The 26,503-nt window shown below is 35.0% G+C and overlaps 2 protein-coding genes across 2 annotated transcripts in view; one reads left to right on the plus strand and one right to left on the minus strand.

Moving 5' to 3' along the window:
* The window catches only part of LOC100372609 (uncharacterized), a 36,918-nt gene extending 21,274 nt beyond the window's left edge, over positions 1–15,644 (minus strand). The window contains exons 1-8 of the mRNA XM_085496158.1: positions 15,500–15,644; positions 13,832–14,269; positions 10,606–10,701; positions 3,637–3,813; positions 2,458–2,586; positions 1,466–1,559; positions 842–970; positions 214–349 (exon numbers count right to left, since the gene is read on the minus strand). Of these exons, the coding sequence (XP_085352284.1) occupies positions 214–349; positions 842–970; positions 1,466–1,559; positions 2,458–2,586; positions 3,637–3,813; positions 10,606–10,701; positions 13,832–14,269; positions 15,500–15,510 (1,210 nt within the window). The 5' untranslated portion in view covers positions 15,511–15,644. The remainder of the gene's footprint in view (positions 1–213; positions 350–841; positions 971–1,465; positions 1,560–2,457; positions 2,587–3,636; positions 3,814–10,605; positions 10,702–13,831; positions 14,270–15,499) is intronic.
* Positions 15,645–15,870: 226 nt separating this feature from the next.
* Positions 15,871–24,056, plus strand: LOC100372760 (DNA replication factor CDC6-like). Its single transcript, XM_002733157.4, has 11 exons — positions 15,871–16,304; positions 16,595–16,987; positions 17,947–18,146; positions 19,257–19,426; positions 19,800–19,906; positions 20,047–20,186; positions 20,464–20,570; positions 22,482–22,546; positions 23,020–23,240; positions 23,379–23,519; positions 23,718–24,056. The coding sequence occupies exons 1-11, from the start codon at positions 16,151–16,153 to the stop codon at positions 23,814–23,816; spliced, it is 1,797 nt and encodes a 598-aa protein (XP_002733203.1). The 5' UTR covers positions 15,871–16,150; the 3' UTR covers positions 23,817–24,056.
* Positions 24,057–26,503: the final 2,447 nt, after the last annotated feature.

Raw genomic sequence — 26,503 nt, forward strand, 5'->3', positions numbered from 1 at the left:
TCATCACATCAAATTTAGAAAGGTTCTCCACTAAAAGCCAAGCACAAAACAGTGTATTGGAAAGCCATGTTAAGAAAATTTGAAGCATGTATTGGAAAGCCAGATTCAGAACAGTTGTTGCATGTATTGGAAAACCAAGCTTAGAGCAGGAAGGAAGTTTTGAGAATATGTGGTAGGTGAAATTTTAAGTGTATACGCAATGTAGTCACTTACCATGGATTCCTCTGGGGGAAACCTCTGTCAGCTTTTGTCCACACTCTTTGAGAAAACCAATAGCAACTTCAACAGAATCGTCAGTAGGATTTTCCAATAACACTGTTAATATTTCCAGTGCTATCACTTCATGAGCCTAACAGACAATAAAGGAAGACTGAAATTAGACTGTATAAAAAAAAAACATTGGTTGATAGCTCTAGGTTCAAATGATCCGTAGAATCTACTAAATGTACCTTTAAGTAAATAAACAGGGTCTAACTTAACAAGAAAGGAAAAAATGAAAGGAAATAATTAAGTTTTTCACAACTCCTGACTGTTGTGTAGATACACAACCTTCATGTAGAACTAATCCCTTTTTCCTCCAAAATGTTATCTATTTTTATTTTATTTTTTGACAATTTTGGATAAATGGACATAATTTCCTACTAGATATGGGTTTTAATCAAAATTTGGAAAAAAAATACCTGTGTTTTTATTTAGAGAAAAGTGACAAGTAGGATAAATATACAAAGCCAGTAGAAAATCTTTCCTCTCTATGTTTTGTATACAGCTTATCACAAATCTATTATCAGAAAGAGTAAAATGGCAGTATCAGTTACTACGAATATTAGAGATGTTGACTCACCACTTGCTGGTTGACAAGATGGCCTATAAATCTGACAGAACTTAAACAAACTGACTTATCATTGCGTTTGTAAGATCTCTTAAACTGCACAATACATCGCTTCAGGATCAATTCACCAATCTGGGGAAACTGTAAAGCAAAGGTAATTGTATTATACATGGTTATACAATATTTAATATGCAGTGCACTGGCTGTCGGTTTCAATGATGGATATTTACTATAAAGTACTAATTTATCTTTCAAAACATAGTTGTCATAGTGACACAGTGCAAGAAACAACTCGCATGCCACTAACAACACATTGATAAAACAATCAGCTATTTTCCCATTGCCAGTGTACATCTCTCTATCTGGTTGTGCAGACATGGCAAGCCACCATTGAGATATTAATGCCATGACTACACCCCATCAAAGTGTACAAGGATATATCTACCACACAATCTTTTTTATTGACTTGCTGATACAACACTACATCTGAGGCAGTATGTTTTACCTTACTCAAAATGAATTCTTACTGTAAACCAACAGATGATAATAGTAAGGAGTGTTATTAGTTTGTGAATGTGGTGAAATTAACCAATAGTGATAAAATTGTTATTTTAGTGAGGTGATGAGATCACATACCTTTGTGTTTATGATCGCAACTAAAGCTGCATATACATGGGTGAATGTTGGAGATGCTGTCTGTGCCTGCAGTATAGATCGTGACAATAAACCTCTGAAAAAATAAGAAAAACAGATTATATCACATGCATTCTCAAAGTTTCACACTGCCTCTTTATATTTGTCTACTGCATGTGCATATTGTAAGCTAAAATGATACGGTCATCAATCTTTCTCTTTTCTTACAAAACAGACTACCAGTCACCTACAGTTGCCAAATTTATAAAATCTCATCTCTTTGTTAAAGCATTCTAACTTTCACATTTTGTTCAGCTCCTTTGATTGATCAAAGTTAACCTGGTGTTCACACCTGATAACAACTAGAGCAGAGTTTGAAAAATTCACTGGTTAAGTTAAATAATTAAAATATAAAGACATTTCTTCCAATGATTTTAGTATTATTGAGCTCACATTAAGTTGTCGCAACTTGTCATTTTGAATACATGCAGATGACATCATGGCTTGTTATTGAATGCTCTCATGGTTTATCACAGAGTTCGGAGCAGAGACCAGCCCTGGTTAAACTAGTATGGGTTGATGACTTGTCAATTCATTCACAATCTTTATTAACAGTACTAGTAATTCAAATTAATTAACTTGTATGAAAGACCATAAAGAGAGTAACAAGATTAGATAGTGAAAGGTATTTGCTCCCCCTTTCGTAAGGTAAAAGTGTCCTCACTTGTTAGTAAGGTTGATAGTCATAAGCTGTTACATTCCAAGGCAGTCGTAGCAATATTGTCATACATATTAACACTTGTAAATTGACAATGGGAAATACAACTCCATTTGAATCAATGTTTTATTATGATTAAAGTATTCACCATGCTGCTTCATTCTACATTATATCCACTGTTGTAGGGACAGGACTGATTCAGTAGACACATGGCAAACTTTGCTAATTAGTGAAGTAAAATTCTCTTGGTGCTATTAAACTGGAAAGTTCAACTTACCTTCCTCTTACAATATTTTCTTGAAACAACTCAGTGACTATAATCACTATATTAGATATGTTAATTTTGTTGACCAAACCGTTGATACTTTTCTTCAAAGCTTCCCATGCTATTCGTTGATATTGCACACTGTAATGTTAAGCAAACACCAATGATTAATTCCTCTGATCACATATAACGTGTATATTGCTATACAGCATGTAGTTTCTTTACTAAAATACTGCAACATTAGAGTTGTACTGGTGAACTCATAAATTGGTGGAGTCCATAAAATCAAATATGATCAAAACAAATGTATTGGTGACTTCAAATCATGAAGGCACACTTTTTTTTAAGACTGATTGTGAGAAAATGTACAATATGACAACACTAATGTTACTTGTATTTCAATTATTACTATCATGGACAATCAGTGTTGCTTTATGAGAATGATGGGATGTAGTCATGTGCAGAATACAATGAGGTAGAAATGTCAAAAACTGATTACCACAGTAAAAGGTATAGTATGAATAGATTGCAAAGACTATAATGTGGTCCTTATTTTAGCTTGGATATATTATTTATTTCAAGTACATGTTCACTCTTTTGTTTAACTGCGCGTGTTTCTCCATCTCTCCATCTAACATCATTGTATCTTCAACATAACACATCTAAGGGGCTGTTGATTAGGATAGACGCAAGACATTTGTAACTGAGCATCAGATGAATACATTCCACTTTGTATGTTACCTGTTTTTGTATCACATTACAATGTTTCACATTAACTCATGTCCGTTTATTTATTATAGCTATTTCGACGCACAAATACAAAATTAACCAAATTTGAACAGCTTGCGTTTTCCATGTGTCTGTTTTAATCCCTATCATGGCAGCCCCATGTACTTTTACATTGACTTGACCAGATAAGGGTTAATAATCAACATCCCTTAACCACCACCATCAAGCACACACAGAAATAAATTGCTTTCAAAACAACAATATTTGAATCTGAATGGTGCATATATTGAGTTGGTTGTACAACCATATACTTACCATTGTTTCGTTGCATGCTTTCAAGCTAATGCATGTTCCAACCTGGGTACACCAATTTGGGGTTTACTCGCAATGTAATCTTGTCCCAAGATATGAAGACCGAAAAACCGCAACTGTCATTAAAACAATTCTTCAACTGCTGTTTACCTTGACTTATCTGTGATCTGTGCCTGCAACATTCGTAGTTTAGCTGGCGGGATGTATGCGCCACCAGTTCTGGTTACTAGCGTTTCTTCTTTCTTCTTCTTGATCGGTGGTTCTTCAGATATCTGCTTGTTTTCCTTATCTTCAGTAGTATCTGCTCCATTCCTTCGTTTATCACCCCTGTTGAGTACGGGATAAGTGTCAAGAAATGCATTTCACAAGTTACAATTCTGTGAGCCTCATCCAAAATCATTCCATGATATTATTTTAAAATTTCTTGCAGACAATCTGGTTGGTTGATTTACAAGGCAACTAATTGTTTTTTAATCTACAATGATCTTCATTTTTTTTATTTATTTATTTATTTATTCATTTATTTTGCAAATATTTTTGTCAATCTCCTCAAAGTTATGCGGATACAGCAAACCTTATGCTACACATTCATTGAAAGATGGCACTTTATACCAAGCAGCTAGTAAACTGAACAGATTCTGTATCTGTACTCAGTATTACAAATGCAAGAGTCATGTAGCACAAAGCTAATGATAGTTCAGAAGAAACCAATGGCTATACAGTTACATATTTCAAATCGCTATGTTAGTGAAATCAGACAAACTGCATGGTCTTCAAAAATAGAAAGAATTCATTGCCAACAAGAAAAAAATAATACTGTCTATCAATTTAGCAGAGGATACTGTCGTGGGAATGCTAACATTCTCAAACAGTATCATACACCCAAAAACTTTACAAAACATTAGTACTGTAAAATAATTCATTTTAGCTAATTAAAATTAATTTTCGCTGAAAAGACTTTTTGGGTGTTTTTTATTGAAATTATGGTCATTTTTGATGAGTTGAATGTAAAATATAGGGAAAAAGTGTATATTCGGTGTATTTTATTTTCAATGAATCCTTCCTTCAGTCAAATGAGCCAATAGCACAGAGTGACAGCCTACTATACTAACTAAATAGCATAAAATATTTATTATTGTGACATGCCGAAAAAAAAATATTCCACCTTCCACCAGAGTCTGATCAGTAACACGATTACGCTTTGGACCACAGTCCCTCTTTGTTGAGAGACTGTATTTCGACGAAGCAACAATGCCGTCCAAGAAAATTAATATTACACGAATCGACGTCTTGTTTTGAGTACAAATCATTTTGTGTAATATAGTTTAGACAGCCCACACGAGTGGTGCTGCTGCAGCAACAACTGTTTTTACTTTCAACGAGTGTGACCAACCAGACTCCGTAAACAGGTGATGCCATTTTACAGAGTGGTTTCTGAAACTTCGTTGCATTTTCCCCCGCTGTATGATTATTTTCGTCGATTGGAACGTCAAAGATACGAGTATTATCTAAGCAAATTACCATGAAAAAAAATTATCGTTTCAAATAGGTTTCCAGTCGAGTAGAAAGACAAGAAAATTACTTTTATGCAGATTTGCCGTTTTCAAGCCTTTCATTTTGGCAATATGCGCAATACTTTAATAGACGTCTGACAAACAATGGAACAGTTCAATTTTTTCACAGAAGATTCTCATTTAGTATACCAATAACGGTATGTATCACATTATTCAATGAACTTATTAAAACGACAGAAATCTTGAGTAGAACGGTAATTTATTTATAAGTTTTCACTTTTGATTTCTATTTCAAGAAAACAAAGGCTTGCCTTGTACTGTCCAAACACTGTTCAATTCCCAGTTTGCTGATCAGTTTATAACAATAGACAGAATGTCTGCAACTTCAGTATGTTTTTTGTACAGGGATCTCGCCACGCTAGTTGGCGGTCTGACCGGCACTCAAAATTAGCGACCACCACGAAAATGCTTCCGACCAGGACTATTGTCCGATTGTTTGTAAGTAAATACTTTGACGATCGACAGTCTTTAGATTGAAAGCTAAAATTCTTTCAAAATCAATTCCACCCCGATATAACATGGGCAAAGCGGAGTTCACGATCAGTTTACGCTACTCATGAAAAAAATCAACATGTTTATTGCATGATTTGGTAAAACGCATTTGAACTGTTATCATCGCGAATCATGTAAAAACTCTTCTTTCAAGACCTATTTTACCTTTTAAAAATTGCTAATCACCTCTCTCGAAAACCATCATGCTGTTTTTGACTGAAATCGATGCCAACACACGCTACGACATCGCTTTACTTCCGCAATGTAATTTTTATGATCACTACCATTCGGAAAACTTCGGATTCTACTGGCATTACCATGTGGCATTCTGATTGGTTAATGGAATTCTTGACCCATCGGGTCAAAGGACACATGCCGGTCAAATAATACGTCACAAACATCATGGCGGGTCTGCGTTTTTTACCGCAGCGACTGTGTGATCAAAAATATCCACTCCCGATAAAACTAATTTTACTTTTATTTCATGTCAGTTTCAAAAAAAGCTTAGAAAGAACTCCTATGTGCTGAGAGTATTAATTCAAAATTACTTGTCAGAGATAGTGATAGTGATGGAAAAACCGAAAACTAATAATGCAAATCAGAAAATTAATATGAACAGATTTTAATGGAAAACTAATGAGGTCTGCACAATGTAACAGACCATTTATGTACCAAGTTTTATTGAAATGTGATTGGAACCAAAAAAAATTATGAATTATTATGCTAATTAGGGAATTAATATAAACAGATTTTAACCCCAAACTAATCAGGTTTGTACATTGTCCTAGAGCATCTTTGCACTAAGTTTCATTGAAATGGAATAATTAGTACTTTAGATATCAGTGTGATAGCTTAAAAGTGGTTAATTATGTAAATTAGTAATTAATATGTACAGATTTTAACTCAAAATTATCCAGGTCCGTCTATTGTCCTACAGCATCCATGTACAAAGTTTCATTGAAATGTGATGATTAGTACTTGAGAAATCAGTGTGAAAGCTGAAAATTAATTAATTATGCAAATTAGGTAATCAATATACACAATTATTTACCCTAAAACTAATCAGGTCTCTGGATAGTCCTAAAGGATCTATGTATCAAGTTTCATTGAAATGTGATGATTAGTACTTGAGAAAAAACGAAAACTGACTAATCAATATGCAAATTAGGTAATTAGTAATTAGGTAATTTTTACCAAAAACTAATCAAAACCAAGCATTAGTTCAGAGCATCTATGTACCAAGTTTCATCAAAATCCAATAAGTGGTTCTTTAGATATCAATGGTCATGGAACAGCTAAAAATTAGCTTATTATCATGCAAATTAGGTAATTAATATGCACGAAATTTTACCAAAACCTAATCAAATCTGCACATTAGCCCAGAGCATCTATGCACCAAGTTTCATCAAAAACTGATGTATGGTTCTTGAGATATCAGTGGAACAGACGGACACACACACACATACAGTACAGTTCTCGCGGAAGCTTTGGCTTTTGTGGCATCATTGTCGCCTCAGCATCGCATCATTGTGGCATCAGCTTCGCGTCATTGAAAATTGAAGCTGTCTTTGTCTCTCTTATTTTGTGGCATCGTGGCCTCAGCTTCGCAGTCTCATGGCATCAACATAGCATAAGCTTCAAAGTATTGTGACATGAGTATGACCTCATTATTTTCACATGGAAAGGCAGTAGAGAAAAACACATGTACAGAAGTTCGATATGTAATCGATTTGAAATTCAAAGCGGTAAGGGAAATAAAATAATATGACCAAGAGTAAAATGACATTTTAAAAAGATATCTGGATTAATTATTTAATGTTGCGAGTATTGGGTACCAAAAACTATGTGAAGTACATCGCAATCTGCAAGGTGACTAGTGTCATATTGACTGCAAGGAAAAATGTGATAAATTTAAATCACACGATGCAATCGCCGTTCGGAAACAACACAATTTGCTATACGAAATGAAACTGTTCTTGTTATAAAATTACCTTATTTTCTTTCATTTTATTTGCTGGTACGAGAACAGATTCAGATTCCTCATTTTGGTGGTATTTTTCTGTGTTTCGTTTAGTTTTAGCCGAGTCCGATCCCATGCCCGGACTACTAATACATGCAAAACACGCGTACGCCGCCTGGTGCATAGGCGTTGTCGCCTGCCATCTTGATACAAAGTTCCAAAACAAGTGCGTACATTTTCAACTATGATTGCATGGTTGTGGTGGCATCGGTCTGGTAAAATTTTACATCCAATTTTCAAAATTAAGTCACGATCAGTGACCTGAGCTCGATCTATACGTACTTTAAAAGTATTCTCACAAGAAAATATTTTCGAATTAAAATGAGCCACAGGCCTGGTAAAAAAATCGAATAGCACTTGACATGCAGAAATAATTTATTGGGCTTCAGAAAAAAGTGTTCAATTAGTTGTAGCCGTAAGTATTTGGTGACCAGTCGATGAACAATTTGAAACTCATTATACACACGGAAGTCCTTCGATACTGAATATCATCGACCCCAATCTGGTTTACCTTATTTCCCAACTTGCAAAACTGATTTGTATCTCAGCCCAGTTTTTCTTTTTTTGAACTGAGGTCAAATCCCAGCAGTTTGTCAAAATATACCGATGTTTTTCAGTGAATGATCGTGAAGCCTGTCACAGCACAGTGAATCGACGCCGGAGATTGGACGGTACGACGACCCTTCAATTAGCATCAAATATGCTTTGTTACAATATCATTGATTTGCTGAAAGTCACCTGATCGGAGCACGACCTGGGTCACAGAACCATATTTGTTCGTATTATCAACGGGACTTTGCGAGAGAACCACACCCACATTTTCAACCATTTTTAGCGCGGAAGTTGCCAACAAATGTCGAAAAACTCGTGAATTTTATGGATTTGAATAAAATAAAACTAGCGATTGGTAAGACTGGTTAATAATATATTCCCCGATGCTCTTCGAATTTTTTTTATTTTATTTCAAGGCGAGAAATGGATAATTGAAGTTCCATCGATTTCAAGGCGACTGTTCACCGTGACAACTCTACGCTGTGTTGTAATTTCATGAGGTAAAAAATATATATAATAAATAGTACTTGTTTAATTATTTGGTTTTACAACCCACAAATTACGGGACATGATCCCCATGAATTACGATAAATAAATGCTGATTGTGTTGAATAATGGACGTCGGGACTGTTTGGAGAAACCAACGGGGATCGATATTCCAAACAAATTATTTGGACACGGTCGGTAGACATTCCAAACAAATGAAATTATTAACGAAAGACGAGATTTTTCCAGATATTTACGAACATACTGTCATACCAAATATATGCAAAATTGACAAATACACAAAGAGATATTAGGTTTTATTTTAACCTTAGAAATATTTTCATTCATTCAGTCCATGCGTGGGACTTCTATTTAACTTCATGGTCCTTCGGCTTGTCTTCTCCTTGGGGGAAATAACAATAATTATACAAATCGTAAACTCAACACAGTCAGGAAAAGAAACCCGGACAACCATGTCGTACTTCTGTTGAAATACATTTTGTAGCAGTGCGTCACGTCAGAATATTGTTTAAAATAAAATAGTCAATCCCAGCCAAATCTAGGTCAAAGGGTCAGATTGCGTGCATATAATTATAGATAGTTGAAACAAAAAGTATTTGAACTTTTGACGGTTGTTCAACATCTATGCACGGTTACTAAACTAGTAACCGTGATCTATGAAAACCAGAAAATTGTTAGTAGTCCGAATTTTTGCACAGTCGAAAATAAAGCAGAAATTCAACAAGCGGTCGCAAAAGCGAGCGATTGAAAAGGGTAAGCGGGCGAGAGGTTGATCGAAATGAGTTCTGTACTTCTTTGTTTGATGAAGCGATGCTGATGCCACATTGTCGCCATAGCGGCCATAATGAGGCCACAATGAAGCGAAGCGTTAACCGCCCAACTTTTTTATGTCACGACATTGATGCGATGCTGAAGCCATAACAATGCCATAATGATGCGATGCTGAAGCGAAGGTGAAGCTGAAGTGAAGCCAAAGCTTCCGCGAGAACTGTACTGTTTACACACACACACACACTAACCGCAAAGATACAATAATTACCGGGTTGATTTTGTGAAGGAGAATGTATTTGAAATACAAGATCGTGAACATATTACTGGCTGAAACGTTTTAAATGAGTTTTATTTAACTTTTTACAAGAGACATTAATATTGCAACAATAATTTGTTTGTTTCTGTTTTTACTCTGCAGCATTCGTATTTCGAATATATTTCATTTTCAAATTCAAACTGTTCTAAATTGTGAAACAATGTCTTAATTCCAAAAATATTGGCACTGTGACCGAACTCATTAATATTCATATAGCTCATTAATATTTATGACCGACCGGCACTCGCGTTGGGTTGGCGAGATCCCTGTTTGTACTTCTGTTTTCAGTGAAAAAACTCAAAAAAGCCTATTTTAGAGAGAAACACACATACACTTCACTAGTTTAAAAAAAATATATATATATTTTCACACAATTCACACAGAGCTAACTAAAAATATATAACATGTAGGTGTTCAAATGCCATCTTCACTGTGAATTACAGGTTTGAATATAAGCGCCCACGAACCTGGGTCTCATCCTTAACTCAGCTAATGTAGATAGAAGAATTAGACACAGGTGATCAGAATGAAAATCATAGAAATTGAGCCAGCATGAAAATGAGTGCAAAGAAAATGCAAAGATCAACAAGGTGATATTGCAATACAACCGAGTATCGATTTAGAAAATCATCTTTTGTAATCAGAATGGGAGGTGAGCTTTTATTGCCTGGAGGGACACTGATTTTGGTGAAGACAAATTAAATCTTAGATAGTTATATCTTTTGTCACTGATTTTGGTGAAAAAACAAGTGATCAGCTAACATAGTCACAATATTTCTGAATGACTATTCAACAATTTGGCCCTAATTTCTAAATCATGGAAAATTGAAAACCATAACTATCAACTGTAAGCAAGAACACATGAAATGCACAATAAATTCACTTACCGATCATAGTTGTCTCTGTACCTGTCTCGAGATCTCCCTCTAGTCCTGTCTCTCTCATGATAGCGAGATGACCTGGAACGCCTCTCATCATATCTCCTACAAATTACAAACATCATCATTAATTCTGAATTGAGTAAAACTTAAAAATGGTTTAAACATCTGGGACAATTTATTTACCGTACTCGACCCCCCACTTTTGCGCAATTTTTATATTTGGGGTTACATTCGGCAAAGCGCCCACCCCTTCAAAATGCAACTACTAGTAATTTAAAACTTGGTCTTGCGTAACGAATCTTGGTAATCGGTTTTTATATGATACAGCGTGGATATCGACTGCATAATGCGTACAACACGGTAACCGTGCATAAACTACGCTTCGACAATGACCTGTTGATACAAGTAAAATGCGGTAAATATTTCATTACGAATCTTGGTAATCGTTTTTTTATATGATACAGCGTGGATATCGACCGCATAATGCGTATAACACGGTAGCCGTGCATAAACTACGCTGTTTACAGTTTACCTCTCAAAAATGGCTAGTTACTAGTTTTTTCGGAAAAACTATGTTGTTTATTCGCTGAAATCAATTTCAACAGATCGTACTATGACATCGATAATTCACTTCCGCATTGCGAAAGTCTTCGGGAATTTCCGAAGAATTGCGTCAGTACAACACAGCATTGTGATTGGTTGACAACCAAGTTGACCCATTAGGTCAAAGGACGCCGCTGCAGGTGAAATCTGCAAATGCATCATGGCAGAAAGTGATTTTCATCGAGAGTTTGTGTACGATCCAACACCTTCGTCAGTGGAGATAATATGACAATTTTGACTTTGACTGTGTTCCAACTAACTCAAATGTTTTTAATTTCGTAAATTCTGGCGGTACGTAATTAATATTGTAATAAAATGTGCATATTTTTTGTGCTCATTTCTGTTTCTTCATTGTGAAAATCAATGACGACTCAACTAACTTCGTAATTTGATTTCCTTCAAAGACGTAATCTGTCATTTGATGAATCAAATTTCATTTGCACTGTTTTTCGAGGGGGGTGCTCGGGTAAGCGCCCACCCCTAACAAATCGTTATTTTCTGAGTTGAGGCCCCTGGGCGCTAACGCGGTAGAGTACGGTAACACAAATCATTTAGCCAAACTGGTCATCAAGTCACTGTTTCGAAAAAGAATTAACTACATTATTATGGTTATTTTGCCTTCAGTGAATTGATAAATAAAAGTATAACATTGGTCTTAGATATATTAAATAAGTCAAAAATATAATTTTTGCTACAAATAGAGAACTTTTGTATTTTTCAAGTACCGTAAAATTCCTTTTTGAGGCCGCAGCTTTAATAGAAGCCGCACCCCTAACTTGAGACATTGTTTCATGTTGAAATTGCCAAGTTTTGATCCCAGGGAAAAGTCTGCAATATAAGCCGCACCCCAAACTTTCACAAACCAAACAGCCACCACATATTTCAGAAATAGATGTACCATTTAATTTTAAATTAAGGCATAATTTTTCGAACATTTCAATGATTCCTGACGCTTAAATTAGATTCTAATTAAGGTTTTCCGTAGTCATTGACACTTATTCCAGAGTACAGGTTTATTGTGGGTAACGTGACTGGGTAAACTGCGTTTCGACAATGAGCTGTTATTATCTTCAAAAGTGTTAAATTCTTCTTCAATGCTCAGCTTATCTTTCGAGAACAACTAATTTCTTGATTTAAAAAAAAATCATGCCGTTTTCCCATCGAAATCAAAGCCGTGTTTCGTTTACCATGAGGTCGCTGAACTACATTAACATATTTAAAAGAGCTATGGTAATTTAATCACGTTGCCACCATCCAGCGTTTCGATTGGTTAATTAGCGACTTGACCTATCAGGTCAACATAACAGTTTCAAGTCACGAAAGATGTTTGAACTAACATGGCGGATATCGCATCGGATCGAGCATTCATATGTGACCAAAATCATTCGCTTGCGGTGAAACTAAGTTGAATTTTCACAACAATTCAACGAATTTATTTTTTGTACATTATTATAATCACTACTAATTAATAATCAGCAATTGTAACACTTCGAAAACAAGTAAGTTATTCACTTGTGTGAAATGCAGCATGACCGTTACCGTGATCATTTGCAACTAAGAATGCATTCGTTTTTGTTTTGACTTCTTTTAGAATATACTTTTAGTTATCAAAAATAAGAAAATAAATATATATTACATTAAATAATATACTGAGTATTTTTTTGTTATCATTTTTTTTTTTTGATTGACTTTTTTTATTTTAATTTCCTCGATGTCTAGATTAAACATGGAATGTACAGTCACTCTGCCAGAAGTCGAACATGCCGCAATCGACTGTGTCAGACGGCTGTCTGCACGGTTACTAAAAGAGTGACCGGTGCTAACGAATTAGTCTATTCAAGAGATTGTAGTATACAGTACCGTAATTTAAAAATGCATACAAATCTATTTGTAGATATTATTTATTGTGCAGTATGTTATACAGTGTGAAATTTCGTTTGTGTACAAGTTTGTCTGTGTGTAAAAATTCCAAAGTGCCTTAGTATCGCAACAAAGTTGCAATCGAATGTCGTGCATCTCATTATCCCTTCTGGCCTTTGTTTTCTGAAAAAAATTCCCACTGTAACCGAAGTGAATGCTCTAATTAAAGCCGCACCAAGACTTCACGCATCTGAATTCGTCCATTGAAAAAATTAATTTTAATTAAAGCCGCGGCCTCAAAAAAGAATTTTACGGTAGTCAAATATACAATTTTTTTACAAAAATCTTTCTTAATAAATATTGAGAATTAAATGATAAGGACACAAAATGAACAAATCTGAGGTTACCCAGCATATGGTACCAGGCAAGTGGTTTCCAAAAAGTCGCTAGTAAAGCAATGCTGTTAAGAGTGTTAAGGGGTGAATCATAGAATACATAATGTATGTGAAAGCAATTGAATGATGGATGGATGAATGAATCAAGACTTACTCAAAAATAAACTAACAACATGTACTGAATAAAACAATCCAGTGACAGGCTTCATAATACCAATCAAGATGACAGTAAACTTGGACAGAATACCAATGGAAGTAATTTAAATACATCATTTGAGCATTACATTCAGCCAGTGAACAGGAAATATTTAAATTTGTGCTATATTGTCAGCATGGATTTTGACAGAAACGTGATTTATCAAAACTGCTACTACCTTGGCGATGGAGATCTTCTCTGTACAACACTTTGCACTACACTTTTTACACCAGGCCCTCTAGTATCTTCACTCTCATCACTGTCTGTATATTCGCCTTCACTCTTTTCATAACTTTCATCTCTTTCCCTTCCCCGAGGAGAATGTTCTTTTCTTTTTCTGGGTGAAGATGACTCTGCGTTTTTTCTTTTACTTTCACTTTTAGGTGATACTTCCTTACTTTTAGGTGATATCTCTAAATCAGTTTTTTGGGATTTTGCTTTAGGATCAGTATTTTCTTCATCAGTGCTAATTTTTCTCTTTTTCTGTGACTCCTTGATAGCTTCACGTTGCGACTCTGTTCTACTGTATCGAGGGCTATCTTTCAGTTCTTCACTATCACTAGATGAACGGCTTTGGTTGTCATCACTATCTGAACTACTCTCACCACTACATTCCCTGAAATAACAGCATAGAATACACAAAAACAATAATGTCTTTTATGTAAATGAAAAAAATATCAAAACATTCAATGTTCAATTGTTTCTTCATTTACTGGATGGCATCACATACATTCCATTTCCTTCATCACTGTACAGTCTATATGTTCCTGATGGTATGAGGGTAAATTACAATATATGAAGAGGCTACACTACAAGGATGAAATTAAAAAATTTATTCTGTCTATTGGACAATGTACCTGTTTCAATTAATGATGTACCAGTCCCTATCAAGATAATTTAAATATACATAGTACTTAAAAATACAATTTTCATGTTGGTTCATTATCATCTAAAAGCTCTGAAAACATTTTTTGGAGATTAGCAACATTGAACTATTTCATTTAGCAAGCTATTAAAAACTTGATAGCCTTAGGCTTATTCACCTGTTCACAGGGACAGGCAATTTTCAAATATTCCACATAAATCTGCCTGTCTGGAACCCCTTGGATATCTCAAGAGCAGGGCATTTCAATTTTGTATGTATATAATATTTCCATATACAGTACTGTATTAAATCTGTGAAGGCAAGTGATTTACTATTCAGTTGTCAGTGTAGCAATTTTACTTGTCCCAGGCTATAAGACTACTCACTCCTTTACCATTGATATAGTGTTCCAAGCCATGCATGGCAAGGAATAAATTAACATTACTACACAAGTTGAATAAAACTAATATTGCATTTGGTATCCAGTTTACATTTGATTTTGCATTTGCTATGTAATGACAATGTGTATATGCAAAATACAATTTTTAATCATACATCCAAACTCTATTAACTATCTCGTTAAAATGAAATATTATATACTGATTAAAACAGTGGTGAAGAAACCAGCTTTCAGTTGTAACAGCGTCATTGCTTCGTCACTTTCCGGTCTGTAGAATGCCTGTAATATCCTCGTGGTACGATAGTGAATTTATTTAGATATAATGTTGTGGATATATTATCATTACCAACTGAGTCGTCCCCATGCTTATTAAATACATTTTAACTATAAAATATATATTTCGATCGACCTATACCAACGTGCGAATTATTTGTAGTTACACGGGAAAGTACATTATTAAAAACATCGTGTGTATGTAGCTTTGTCCGCCATTTACTCCCGATCTTGTAAGTTGTTTCGTAAGTGATATACAATAGTTGAAATATTTTGCTAGGCTAGCCTAATATACCATTATTACTTACCTGTCCGACATATTAAATTCGTTTGAAATAACTATATATAGTGAATATTTCGAATTGTCTACTTCTTTGAAATGCACTGCAAATTTCAGTTGGAATATGGCGACTACTCAACGTCGAACGTAATCTCGTGAATAACGAGACGTCATGCCACGTGATTTCATATGGGCAACATTAAAATACGATAGATATGTACTTAAATTCGATTTAAAATATACCGTACAATTAATGTTTTTTGTAATGTTATAATAACATTAGTTGTGTGAATGTGGATTGTCGAGTGTATTTATTTTTAAAGTTCCGTTTCTTGAGGTCAAATTCAGGGTCAAAAAGCCCTGTGAATGACGTTTCCCGCCAGTCAACAACAGCCAATGAAATCACTGGATTTTACCCAATCAGCTAAACGCGTCATTATATTTCGCGGGATTTTTATTCTTTCGGAGTTTTAGTCTCGGTGGTCTGGTTGTTACCCTTCGTTGGTTTTTCTTCTTCGTTTTCACATTTCTCCGACGTCGATCTTTGTCCATCTTTCACCTTCGCTCAGAAGACAAGTGAGTGTAACCCCAAACATCTGCGGATCGTATCTGTTAAGGTTGCAAGTGGCAATATTTGTGTTTTAAAGGGCTTTCTCTCGAACTAGAAGCAAAACAAAACATGTCGGAGCAGTCCACCATCTCGTTCCAGCGACGCAAGACACGGTCACAAACCAAATCTGAAAAGTCACCAGCGAGAATATCAAAGAAAAAGGACAACAAAGTGACAGAGGGCTTGCCGATTCACCGAAAACGACATCAACAGAAAGATAAAGGTAATTCAGTAACTGTATTCTGTTACTTGTATATCGTCTAATTGGAGTAATACGGGATATTTGTTTTGGGCATGTCGTCGTCAACACAACTGTAACCACGATTCTTAATAACCACATTTCTCTTAGAATTCTGAAAATATATAATATCCTTTAAATATAAATTTTCGTAACTATAATTTCTTGTAAACTTTCTTCAGCTGTATGCACTCTATACGTGGTCTTGGCGGGAAGCCATAAAATCCTACATTTCACATTTGTGTAATTTCAAGATATCTTGTATTTTATTTCAGAGTGTAAAGAATCTCAATCCTGTCCTTCAACTCCAAAATGCAGCCCTAGGAAAATAAAAAAGGAGAATATACCAGTCAGTGAATGTCAGTTAAAGGAATTCACTGTTAAATTGAATAACATTGGTAGCAGATCACCAGTCAAAGTTCCCTGCAATTCACCGGTGAAAACTATTAATCATCATGTGGCTGTCAAGAAATTACAATCAGAGAATCTACAAAATGTGCAGGATGTTTCTGTAAAGTCTATTTCCTGTTCTTCACCAGTACGTGATCAGATTAACACAAAGTGTGTGAAGTCACCACCACCTTGTACAAAACAGCTGCAGACACCGTCTCACCTGCAATCGCCATCTCAACAAAAGCAAACTCCATTGAAACTAATGAGACAGGAAGGCAAGTTAATTTAAATAAATTTGTTCTATTTAATTTATGATAACATAATCTCTTTAAATATCAAACCATGTCAAGTTCTTTTTTTAGTCTGATTGAAAAGGGGTCATTGGAGGGGGTGCTGGACATCTCGACCCAAAAAAATCTTGCCCATTTTTCATTGGACAACTCGACCCAGGACCCCTGGACATTTCGACCCACCTATTTCAGACTACTCGTCGCCTCGACCCAATCCCAATAGCGTCGTACTTTTCCCAGTGCACCTAGACCACAGTGTTTGTTTTACTGATTTATTATTTTTCGCTGCTTTTGCTGTTCATTTCACAGCACGCGACCCCTGAAAGTGACGTCAAGGAGGTGACACCGAAATGTGTTGCCACTAATATTGACACGTAACAAAGGGCGTGAAATGGCGTTAACAAACTACTAGTATTTGTTTTTATTTTGTAGACATGCAGACTTATATTTGAAGCACCGCGTGTGTTATTCAAGATTGGCTGAATATTAAATCAATTCGATCATGTTCCCTGTGTTCAATGTTTCGAATCAATAGATATCGTTCATTCAAACACAGCATTCATATACAGCACGATACACAGGATCGCGAGAATTTTATATTTTTTCGAAGGGCAACATTATCAATGTTAAACTAGATAGAGGTTCGCGTCGCCACACTTAGATAAGGTCGATGCGATGGGTCGAGCTGTCCAGGGTGTCTGGGTCGAGATGTCCAATTTAGGTCGAAGTGGCTTGGGTCGAGAAATTGTTGGGTTGAGATGTCTAGAAATCATTGGAGGATGGTCACTTCCCATTTCTTGCGGTATGCAGAACAATTCTCAAGTTCAAAAATTAGCCTAATTATGTATTTTTGAAAATTGGATAACAATCCATGTTTTTGTTAAGTTACAAGAAATACATGGTGTATTTCATTTCATTAACTTTTAATGTATATTCTTCACCAGGTGAATGTTACAATAAAGTAAAGAGAGCTCTCCATGCATCAATGCCTGAAAACCTGCTGTGCAGAGAGAAAGAGACTGTGGCAATAACAAATTTTCTTCGTACACATGTTGGTAAAAGTAAACCAGGAAGTCTGTACATTTCAGGTGCGCCTGGTACTGGAAAAACTGCATCATTAATGCAAATTATTTCAAATAATAAGGTATGTATTAATTAAAGTAATTTAGTAATTAAAGCTTTTGGGGGCAGTTGATGATTGTCTAATACTATCTAGTAATTGGGCAATGGTTTGCTTCATTCTATACAAATTGGAAACTGATGCATTAGCACATTGCTGTTTTCCCTTAGTCATTTTGGCTCTCAGTAAAGGCTTTCAGCTGCACATGTGTTAAAGTCCAATGGAATCCCAGGAAATGTAAAACAAAGAGGTGTTGATGGTCTGAATCAGTTTAAGGCTAATTGAATAGTGGCTAAGTGTTAATTGGTTCCCATAGTTTCTAAACAAAAAAAATTCCTGTGAATGCAACTATCTCATTGTAAAAAATAGTGTGATTTCCCATAGAGCAAATAAGCTTGGAATTGAGAACTAAAGAGTAAAGTTCAAACAACATGATTACTGTATTTTTTTTAAACCATAATTTACTATACAGGTATATTTGCTGAATTTTATTTAAACTGAACCACAGTGAAAATTAATTCCAAGCGAAAATAAAGCACTCTACAGTAGAATTTTTTTTTTTTTAAATAATGTTTTTGTGCCAGGCGACAGTTCCGGACATTGAATGTCACTGTTGTCACTCCTGACTTTTTTTTTAAGTGCAAATTGCAAGTGCTAGTGCTGACACATAGTGCATTTTGCCACAGAAGTCATTTCCTGTTTGGGACTACATGACAGGGCTGTGTGGCCATCTCCCTGTCAAATGACAATTTTAATGCGCTATCTTGGTGTCAACCAGGCTCGGTCGAACACAAGCACCTGCGGACCTTATCCAAGGTTCCCCCAAAGTCGCATTCGTAAGTGAATGAATCTCAGCCAGTGGAATTGGCCTTCCCATTGAGTCTGTGGCACACTCACCCAGGGTAGGAGTAGACCCTTTGATCTTCAGCCTAATGTAGGATTTGAACTAAGGTCTACCGATCACGAGTCTGATGCGACAACCACTATGCTACCAGTGATCGGTTTGTATATGCCTTTGTAGTGTATGACATGTTCTTTGTTTCAATAATAAATCATAAATTCCTGCAGACAAACCTGTGTACAAAATTGAGCAATATTTTAAATTTATTATGTCTACTTGTAATTTAATTACAGAGTGAAATGGAAAATACCAAAGTGATTTTTGTGAATTGTATGTCTTTACAACACAGTAATGCTATATATAGGAAAGTCATATCAGAACTTACTCATTCATCACAAAAATGTAGTTCTAAAGATTCTGCCAAATATCTTGAGAAGAAATTAACATCTCCTGGCAAGACTGTGTAAGTAGTATTCTATGCATTTAGAGAACCTAATTTATTTTGTTTTAAAATTTTACCTTCTCGTAAAAGTAGTAACAAACTACCGTACCAATCAAGATTATTATGCAATAAAATGCATATTTGTAATAAATGTCTTTGACTCTCGGTAAAAACACCCTGGGCCTATATTCAGGGATGCCCTCAACCTGTTAAATGTCTAAAAACAGAGGGTGGGCTTATGCTCGGGGAAGTGTGGTATATATTGTATCAAAAATATAATAAAAAAAACACTTAAATATAATATTGTCATAGAAAAGAGGATTTAGAATAGCTATTATTGTCTTAATTTTGTTTTCATAATCATAGTTATAAGTTTAAGAATGTTGTGTTGTAGGCTTCTTATCTTGGATGAAATAGATCAACTTGACAGTAGAAACCAGGAAGTACTCTACACTATGTTTGAATGGCCATCATTGCCCAAGTCCAGACTTGTATTGATTGGTGAGTATAACAAAGTTTGAATTTATCAAACCCAAAAAATAATTGTTATAATTCATATCATATAATAACTTTTCCAATCATAGTAATAAAAAAAATTATAAAATGCAAAATTGAGTTGATTGTTCATTGTTTGTTTGCAGGTATTGCCAACGCTCTAGATTTGACTGACAGAATCCTTCCAAGACTAGAGGCAAGACCTAAATGTAAACCACAGTTGTTGAATTTTTCTCCTTACAGTAAAGATCAGATTGTTACCATTCTAACAGACAGGTTAAATAAAGTAAGTGTATTAGTCTGTTGTGAGGTTATCTACAGAAAACTGATGTATGCATAAAAATGATTCAAACCAAAGGTGCATACATGTTTTTGTGATAACCTTGTACATTTGTTACTACCATTTAGTGTGGGATTGTCACATCCTGTGTTGCTGTGTTTTAATATGATGTATGTGCTCTTATTCTATCATTGGATTTTCAAAACATTACAATGTTGGGTATCAACATTAATAAAATCTCAATTTATCAGAAAATAAAATTAAATGCGAATTGCATTTTCAGACAAAAATTGACGGTGCTCCAGTTGTTGATCCAGCTGCAATTCAGTTTTGTGCAAGGAAGGTGGCTGCCGTTGCTGGCGATATGAGAAAAGCACTGGATATATGCAGGTGAGTAAACCAGCCTTTATTATGTGCATCTTGCTAAATGCATCTTGTCTCCACTAGCTATGGTTTATTTATTCTGCCGTCACCTCACCATAATACTTTGGCAGATTTTCCACCATAAACATGTATTGACAGTTGTTAAAACCAAACACAAAAACACATGCTCTGGTGTGTCCATCGTAAAAAGAACAGGAAATTAAATCAAAGTCCAATTATTTGGTCAGTTAAGCTTTGATGTGATGTATATTTAGATTGATTGGTTTAAATTTAAAATTGATGCAAGTTGTTACGAGAAAGGGAATAGATAGATCCAGCATACCAAGTTGATAGCGTATATAAGTGTAAATATTATTAGTCCCCGTTCGGACATAGTCCGAAAACGGGGACTTGTGTTTTGCCCTGTGTGCGTCCGTGATCACCTTTATCTCGAACATGCATGGACCGATTAAGTTCAAACTTCACTCATACATCACACATTATATGGGACATATGCACATGCATTTTTTTCATGATCCGATTAACGATAGCCGAATGGCGGCCATTTTAAGGCCGAAAATGCATCAAAATCGCATTTTTTCATCATTCCGGACCCGGATCTCAGTTATGCATGGACGGATTTTGTTCAAATTTGGTACATACATTAAACATAATAGGACCTTGATGCACGTCTTTTTTTTTTTGGATCAGATTTGAAATGGCCGACTGGCGGCCATTTTGTTTTAAAGAATTCAGTTCTGGATCCGTATCCGAGACATGTCTGGATTAATAGAGTTCAAACTTCATACGCACAAGGTACATCATGTCACAGATATGTATGTGCATTTGTTTCATGATCTCATTAACGATAGCCAAATGGCGGCCGCTTTAAGGTCGAAAATGCATTGAAATCGCACATTTTAACCATTCCGGACCTGGATCTCAGTTATGCATGGACGGATTTTGTTCAAATTTGGTACATACATTAAACATAATAGGACCTTGATGCACGTCATTTTCTTTTCGGATCAAGCTCAAAATAGCCGACTGGCGGCCATTTTGTTTTAAAGAATTCAGTTCTGGATCCGTATCCGAGACATGTCTGGATTAATAGTTCAAACTTCATACACACAAGGTACATCATGTCACAGATATGTATGTGCATTTGTTTCATGATCTCATTAACGATAGCCAAATGGCGGCCGCTTTAAGGTCGAAAATGCATTGAAATCGCACATTTTAACCATTCCGGACCTGGATCTCAGTTATGCATGGACGGATTTTGTTCAAATTTGGTACATACATTAAACATAATAGGACCTTGATGCACGTCATTTTCTTTTCGGATCAAGCTCAAAATAGCCGACTGGCGGCCATTTTTTTTTAAAGAATTCAGTTCTGGATCCGTATTCGAGACATGTCTGGATTGATCAAGTTCAAACTTCACACACACAAGGTACATCATGTCATAAATATGTATGTCCATTTGTTTCATGATCTCATTAACGATAGCCAAATGGCGGCCGCTTTAAGGCCGAAAATGCATTGAAATCGCGCATTTTCACCATTTCGGACCTGGATCTCAGTTATGCATGGATGGATTTTGTTCAAATTTGGTACATACATTAAACATAATAGGACCTTGATGCATGATCTCATTAACGATAGCCAAATGGTGGCCGCTTTAAGGCCGAAAATGCATTGAAATCGCACATTTTAACCATTCCGGACCTGGATCTCAGTTATGCATGGACGGATTTTGTTCAAATTTGGTACATACATTAAACATAATAGGACAGATTTAGTACAATGTGTTGTACATATACAGGTGCATTTCGGTCATGATCTGCTTTGAATGTACATGTCACTCAAATATGAACGGAACGGGGACGTGTCATTGACAATGACTTGTTGAATCATAATATTGTATTTTCACAGGAGAGCAGTGGAAGTGGTAGAGAGTGATGTGAGAAGTCAGTTTATATTGCAACCATCAAGTCAAGGTATGATTTCATTGTCGTGTCTAAGATTTGATTGTTACCAATGATCTAACCTTTTCACCACCAGACTTTCTTGCCCAAATTTTTCTGTACTCTTTGCTTGCATTCTTCAATATTTCTGGAAATGAACCCTAATTTTCGAGCCAACAGTCACAATTTTTAGTTTTTACACAAAAAGGTTAGCTATTTTTGTCCCAATCTTCAGAAAGACGGTGCAAAATATAAACTGGACTATTTTGTAAATTTGTGATGAATAGAGAACTGGTGGAGAAAAGGTTAAGATGTGACATTTTTCTGCACAAAGTACCTTGTTAAGTGTTAAAAATGCATTTCTAAAGTAAATTCAAAATTTAAAGTGATCCTTGTTAAACTCCTATTCTCTGGGTGTCACATGGCATGGTGTGATATGCAACTCAGTAACGTGTATTGAACGCCTAATATTTCCACAAATAACTTCATTTCTGCAATTCTCACAGCGTCTGTGACTCAGAGCCAGAGGAAAACCAGTCCCAAACCTGGAATCCCAAAGAAAGTTGGCTTATTACACATATCAAGCGTTATATCGGATGTTTACGGATCAAAAATGGTCTCCTCAAATAAACAACAACAAACATTTCCAGTACAACAGAAGTTAATCATCTGTACGTTACTATTAATGGTAAAACAGGGAAAAGTCAAAGAAATCACACTTGGAAAGGTAATAAAATACTTTGTCTCTAAGCAACAATGATTGAATTTCTGCAATGTTTTCATATATGCCCCAAGGTTTTCATTGTATTTTTATCCATCTTTAGGATTACGTGAAAAATTATTCAATTTTTTTGTTTCTTCACAGCTTCATGAATCATATTGCAAAGTGTGTCAGAGTCGACAAGTTGGTTCAGTTGATCGGTCAGAGTTCCTATCACTTTGCTCCTTGATAGAATCCAGGGGAATCATTGGTTTGAAGAAAGGCAAGGACAGTATCATGACCAAAGTATGTATCAGTATTATGTTATGTGAAATATTAGACTACATGTAATACAATCATGTATGTTTATTTTTAAAAGCTGACTTCATAAATTTTTAATGTCACATGGAATACTGAATGGCAATTTCACTAGACGTTAGATTCATGCTATACTTTACATATCACTTCTCACTGAATTATTTCCCCATTTCCATGTTTTTATAGATATCATTAAAGTTGGAAGAAAAGGAGGTGGAATTTGCACTACAAGATAAAGTCCTAATGTCATCAATTTTACAAGCAGGGTTGCCAAGCAAGAAATAAAACTACATTGACTGCCTGTCATTCTCTAAGGGCAACAATCAGTACTATTTGCAATGCGACGTTTGCATATTTTAAACTATGTTATTGTAATTTATTTTAATGTAATTTTGATTTTAATTGATTCGTGTAAAGAATATTTTAATTGTGTACATTTAGTTGTACATTCTGATTTGCGCAATAATTGTATTTCTAATGTTTTTACCAATTTTAATAAAATCAAATAATCATTTTTAATATGCACGTTATGTTGTGCTTATTTCAAGGGGATGATGGTGGATTTACAGGTATAAAAATAATGATGAGCAATTGACTTTTCTAGGACAGATTAAACCCGATTTTATTTGGAAATATAATTTTCAGGAACTTTAATTGATAGTGGCAAAAGAAAATGTTCAACATGTAGGAGGTATAAAAAGATCTGAGAAAAGTAGGTTTAAATACAAGTGTAATTTGTCCCCCGTTCGAACGAAGTCTGAAAACAGGACTAATAATTCGGTCTGTGCGTCCGTCCGGAGTCGTATCTCAGAATCCCTTGGACTGATTCTGTTGTGCCTAGTACTTTATGTGGGACACATGCACTGGTTTAGCGATTCCATCTTGTTTTTTTGAAAATGTTGAATTTTGGACATGCTTTGCCAGTTGTCATTCAAGATTATACATGTTAGGATACATGTCCATGACGATTTATTTCGCAATTGGATCAAAAATGGTAGACTGGCAGGCATCTTGTTTTTTTTTATGCGGTATCTTGGACGTGCTGTGTTGGTTTTCTTTCAAATTTGGCACATGCATGTACTTTATACATGTTAGGATGCATGTCCATGACAATTTGTTTCAAAATCTGGTCAAGGATGGTCGATTAACAGCCATCCGACTTTTTGGCCTTACTACTATATTTCCACAATTTATGTACCATTTTCATTCGTATTTGGCACATACATCATACATATCAGTGTGTTTCATAATCATATCAAAGATGGCCGAATAACAGCTGTTTTTATTTTTTGCCATATTACTACACACGGAACGCGTGTTTTGATGTAAATAAACAATCTGTTGTATACGCCACTTGGAACTCAACCCCTCCGCTTTAATATGACTAGCACAAAGAGAATTTTCAAAAATTTAACTGGGACTGTGTCATTTTGAATGACTTGTTGAACATTGGTCTTGGTTTTGAATGAATACAATCCTTAGAATAGGGGGGGGGGGGTTACAGAGGTGACAAGATAGATATATAATTAGTATACCTGTAAGTTACTGAGATATATAATTAGTAAACTCCATATATGCCCTAATAGTTCACGAGTCTAATAATTAACACCCCTTGTAGATGAAATTAAAGAAAGCTTTGAGATTAAAATTCTCAATTGCATACATAACTAGGCAACAATGAGTTGGATGGCGTCCAATAAAACCCCCACCTCGAGTGGATAATACAGACATCAATAGAAATTGGAAATAATTGTGTCTGGGGGACCAAGTGCCCATGTAATTATGTATTAATGCTTGTTTCAAACTTGTAACAATAAAAACAAGACTTGCACATTTTGAATAATTTATAAATATTTATTGCATTTTAGTTCAATGAGTGAATCAATGTCTTATCTGAAATATATCGCAACATTGTAGCACTCATTTGTTTTTAAATGGTTAAAACTTCCTGGTAGTTCAGGTGTTTGAATACATATTTGAGTTTTCCACCACAAGTTGTCTCTTTAAAACTCTTTCCACTTTATCTATGCCAGACGACAACTGCAGAAATGTTACCAGAGTACAGCATCACAGACGCATTACACAATTACATATAATATTACTAGACATTTTAAGTCACTGAAGGGTGTAAGACAGGATGTAATGTCAGTCCCACCTTATTTAATCTTTTTTGAAATGATTTACTCCATATGCTAGATAAATCATGCAAAAAAGTAATAAACTTTACAGTATGCAGATGATTTAGTATCAGAAACTGAAGAGGAATTACAACAATGTTTCAGTAAATTAAATATATACACTGCAAAAACAAAAATAATGATATTTAATAAAACTGGCAGATTGTTAAATAATAAATACAATAAATATAGTTAGTAATTACAAATATCTGGGCCTGGAATTTAAACCAAGTGGGAAGTTTGATATAGCAAAGGTAAATTTGTACAAAAAATTGTTAAAACATTCTTCTATATTAGAAAAAACTATTAACACATCTACTAACATTAATGTGAACACATGGATCAATATTTTTGACCATGTCATAAGACCAATACTAACATATGTAACCAAATTTAGAATTTCAGCACATAAATTTACCGGTATTGAAAAATTAAGATACCAAAAAATACCCTCAGAGCAAAGATTTTGCACACTGTGTTCTGATCAGTCTGTTGGTGATGAAATGCATGACTGCAAACTGGATGAAATTGTAAAGGCACGTAGCTACTTTTGGAATACTCTATCATTATACAATGATAATATTTTAAAATTACCGAAAGAAGATATGTTTGTGCATATTATGGGAATAAAAGACAGTTTCATTGCCAATAGTCTAGGAAAGTTTATTAACATAATTTTACAATGTAATACCTAACAGTTGTGTGTTATCTGTTTTAACATTTTATTTTATTTTTTATATCTGTATTTCTTGTTATTGTGTTTTGTTTTTTTGTTTTTTTGTGTATGATTATTGA

Source organism: Saccoglossus kowalevskii, chromosome 22, assembly GCF_978046115.1.
Source record: "Saccoglossus kowalevskii chromosome 22, keSacKowa6.1, whole genome shotgun sequence".
NCBI classification, from domain to species: Eukaryota; Metazoa; Hemichordata; class Enteropneusta; family Harrimaniidae; genus Saccoglossus; species Saccoglossus kowalevskii.

What these genes read in the sequence shown, in the direction of transcription:
- LOC100372760 (XM_002733157.4), top strand. Translation starts at nt 16,151, where the DNA reads ATGTCGGAGCAGTCCACCATCTCGTTCCAGCGACGCAAGACACGGTCA. An exon ending in ATTGCAACCATCAAGTCAAG is followed by an intron (nt 22,547 to 23,019) that starts GTATGATTTCAT and finishes CAATTCTCACAG; the next exon opens with CGTCTGTGACTCAGAGCCAG. An exon ending in AAGAAATCACACTTGGAAAG is followed by an intron (nt 23,241 to 23,378) that starts GTAATAAAATAC and finishes GTTTCTTCACAG; the next exon opens with CTTCATGAATCATATTGCAA.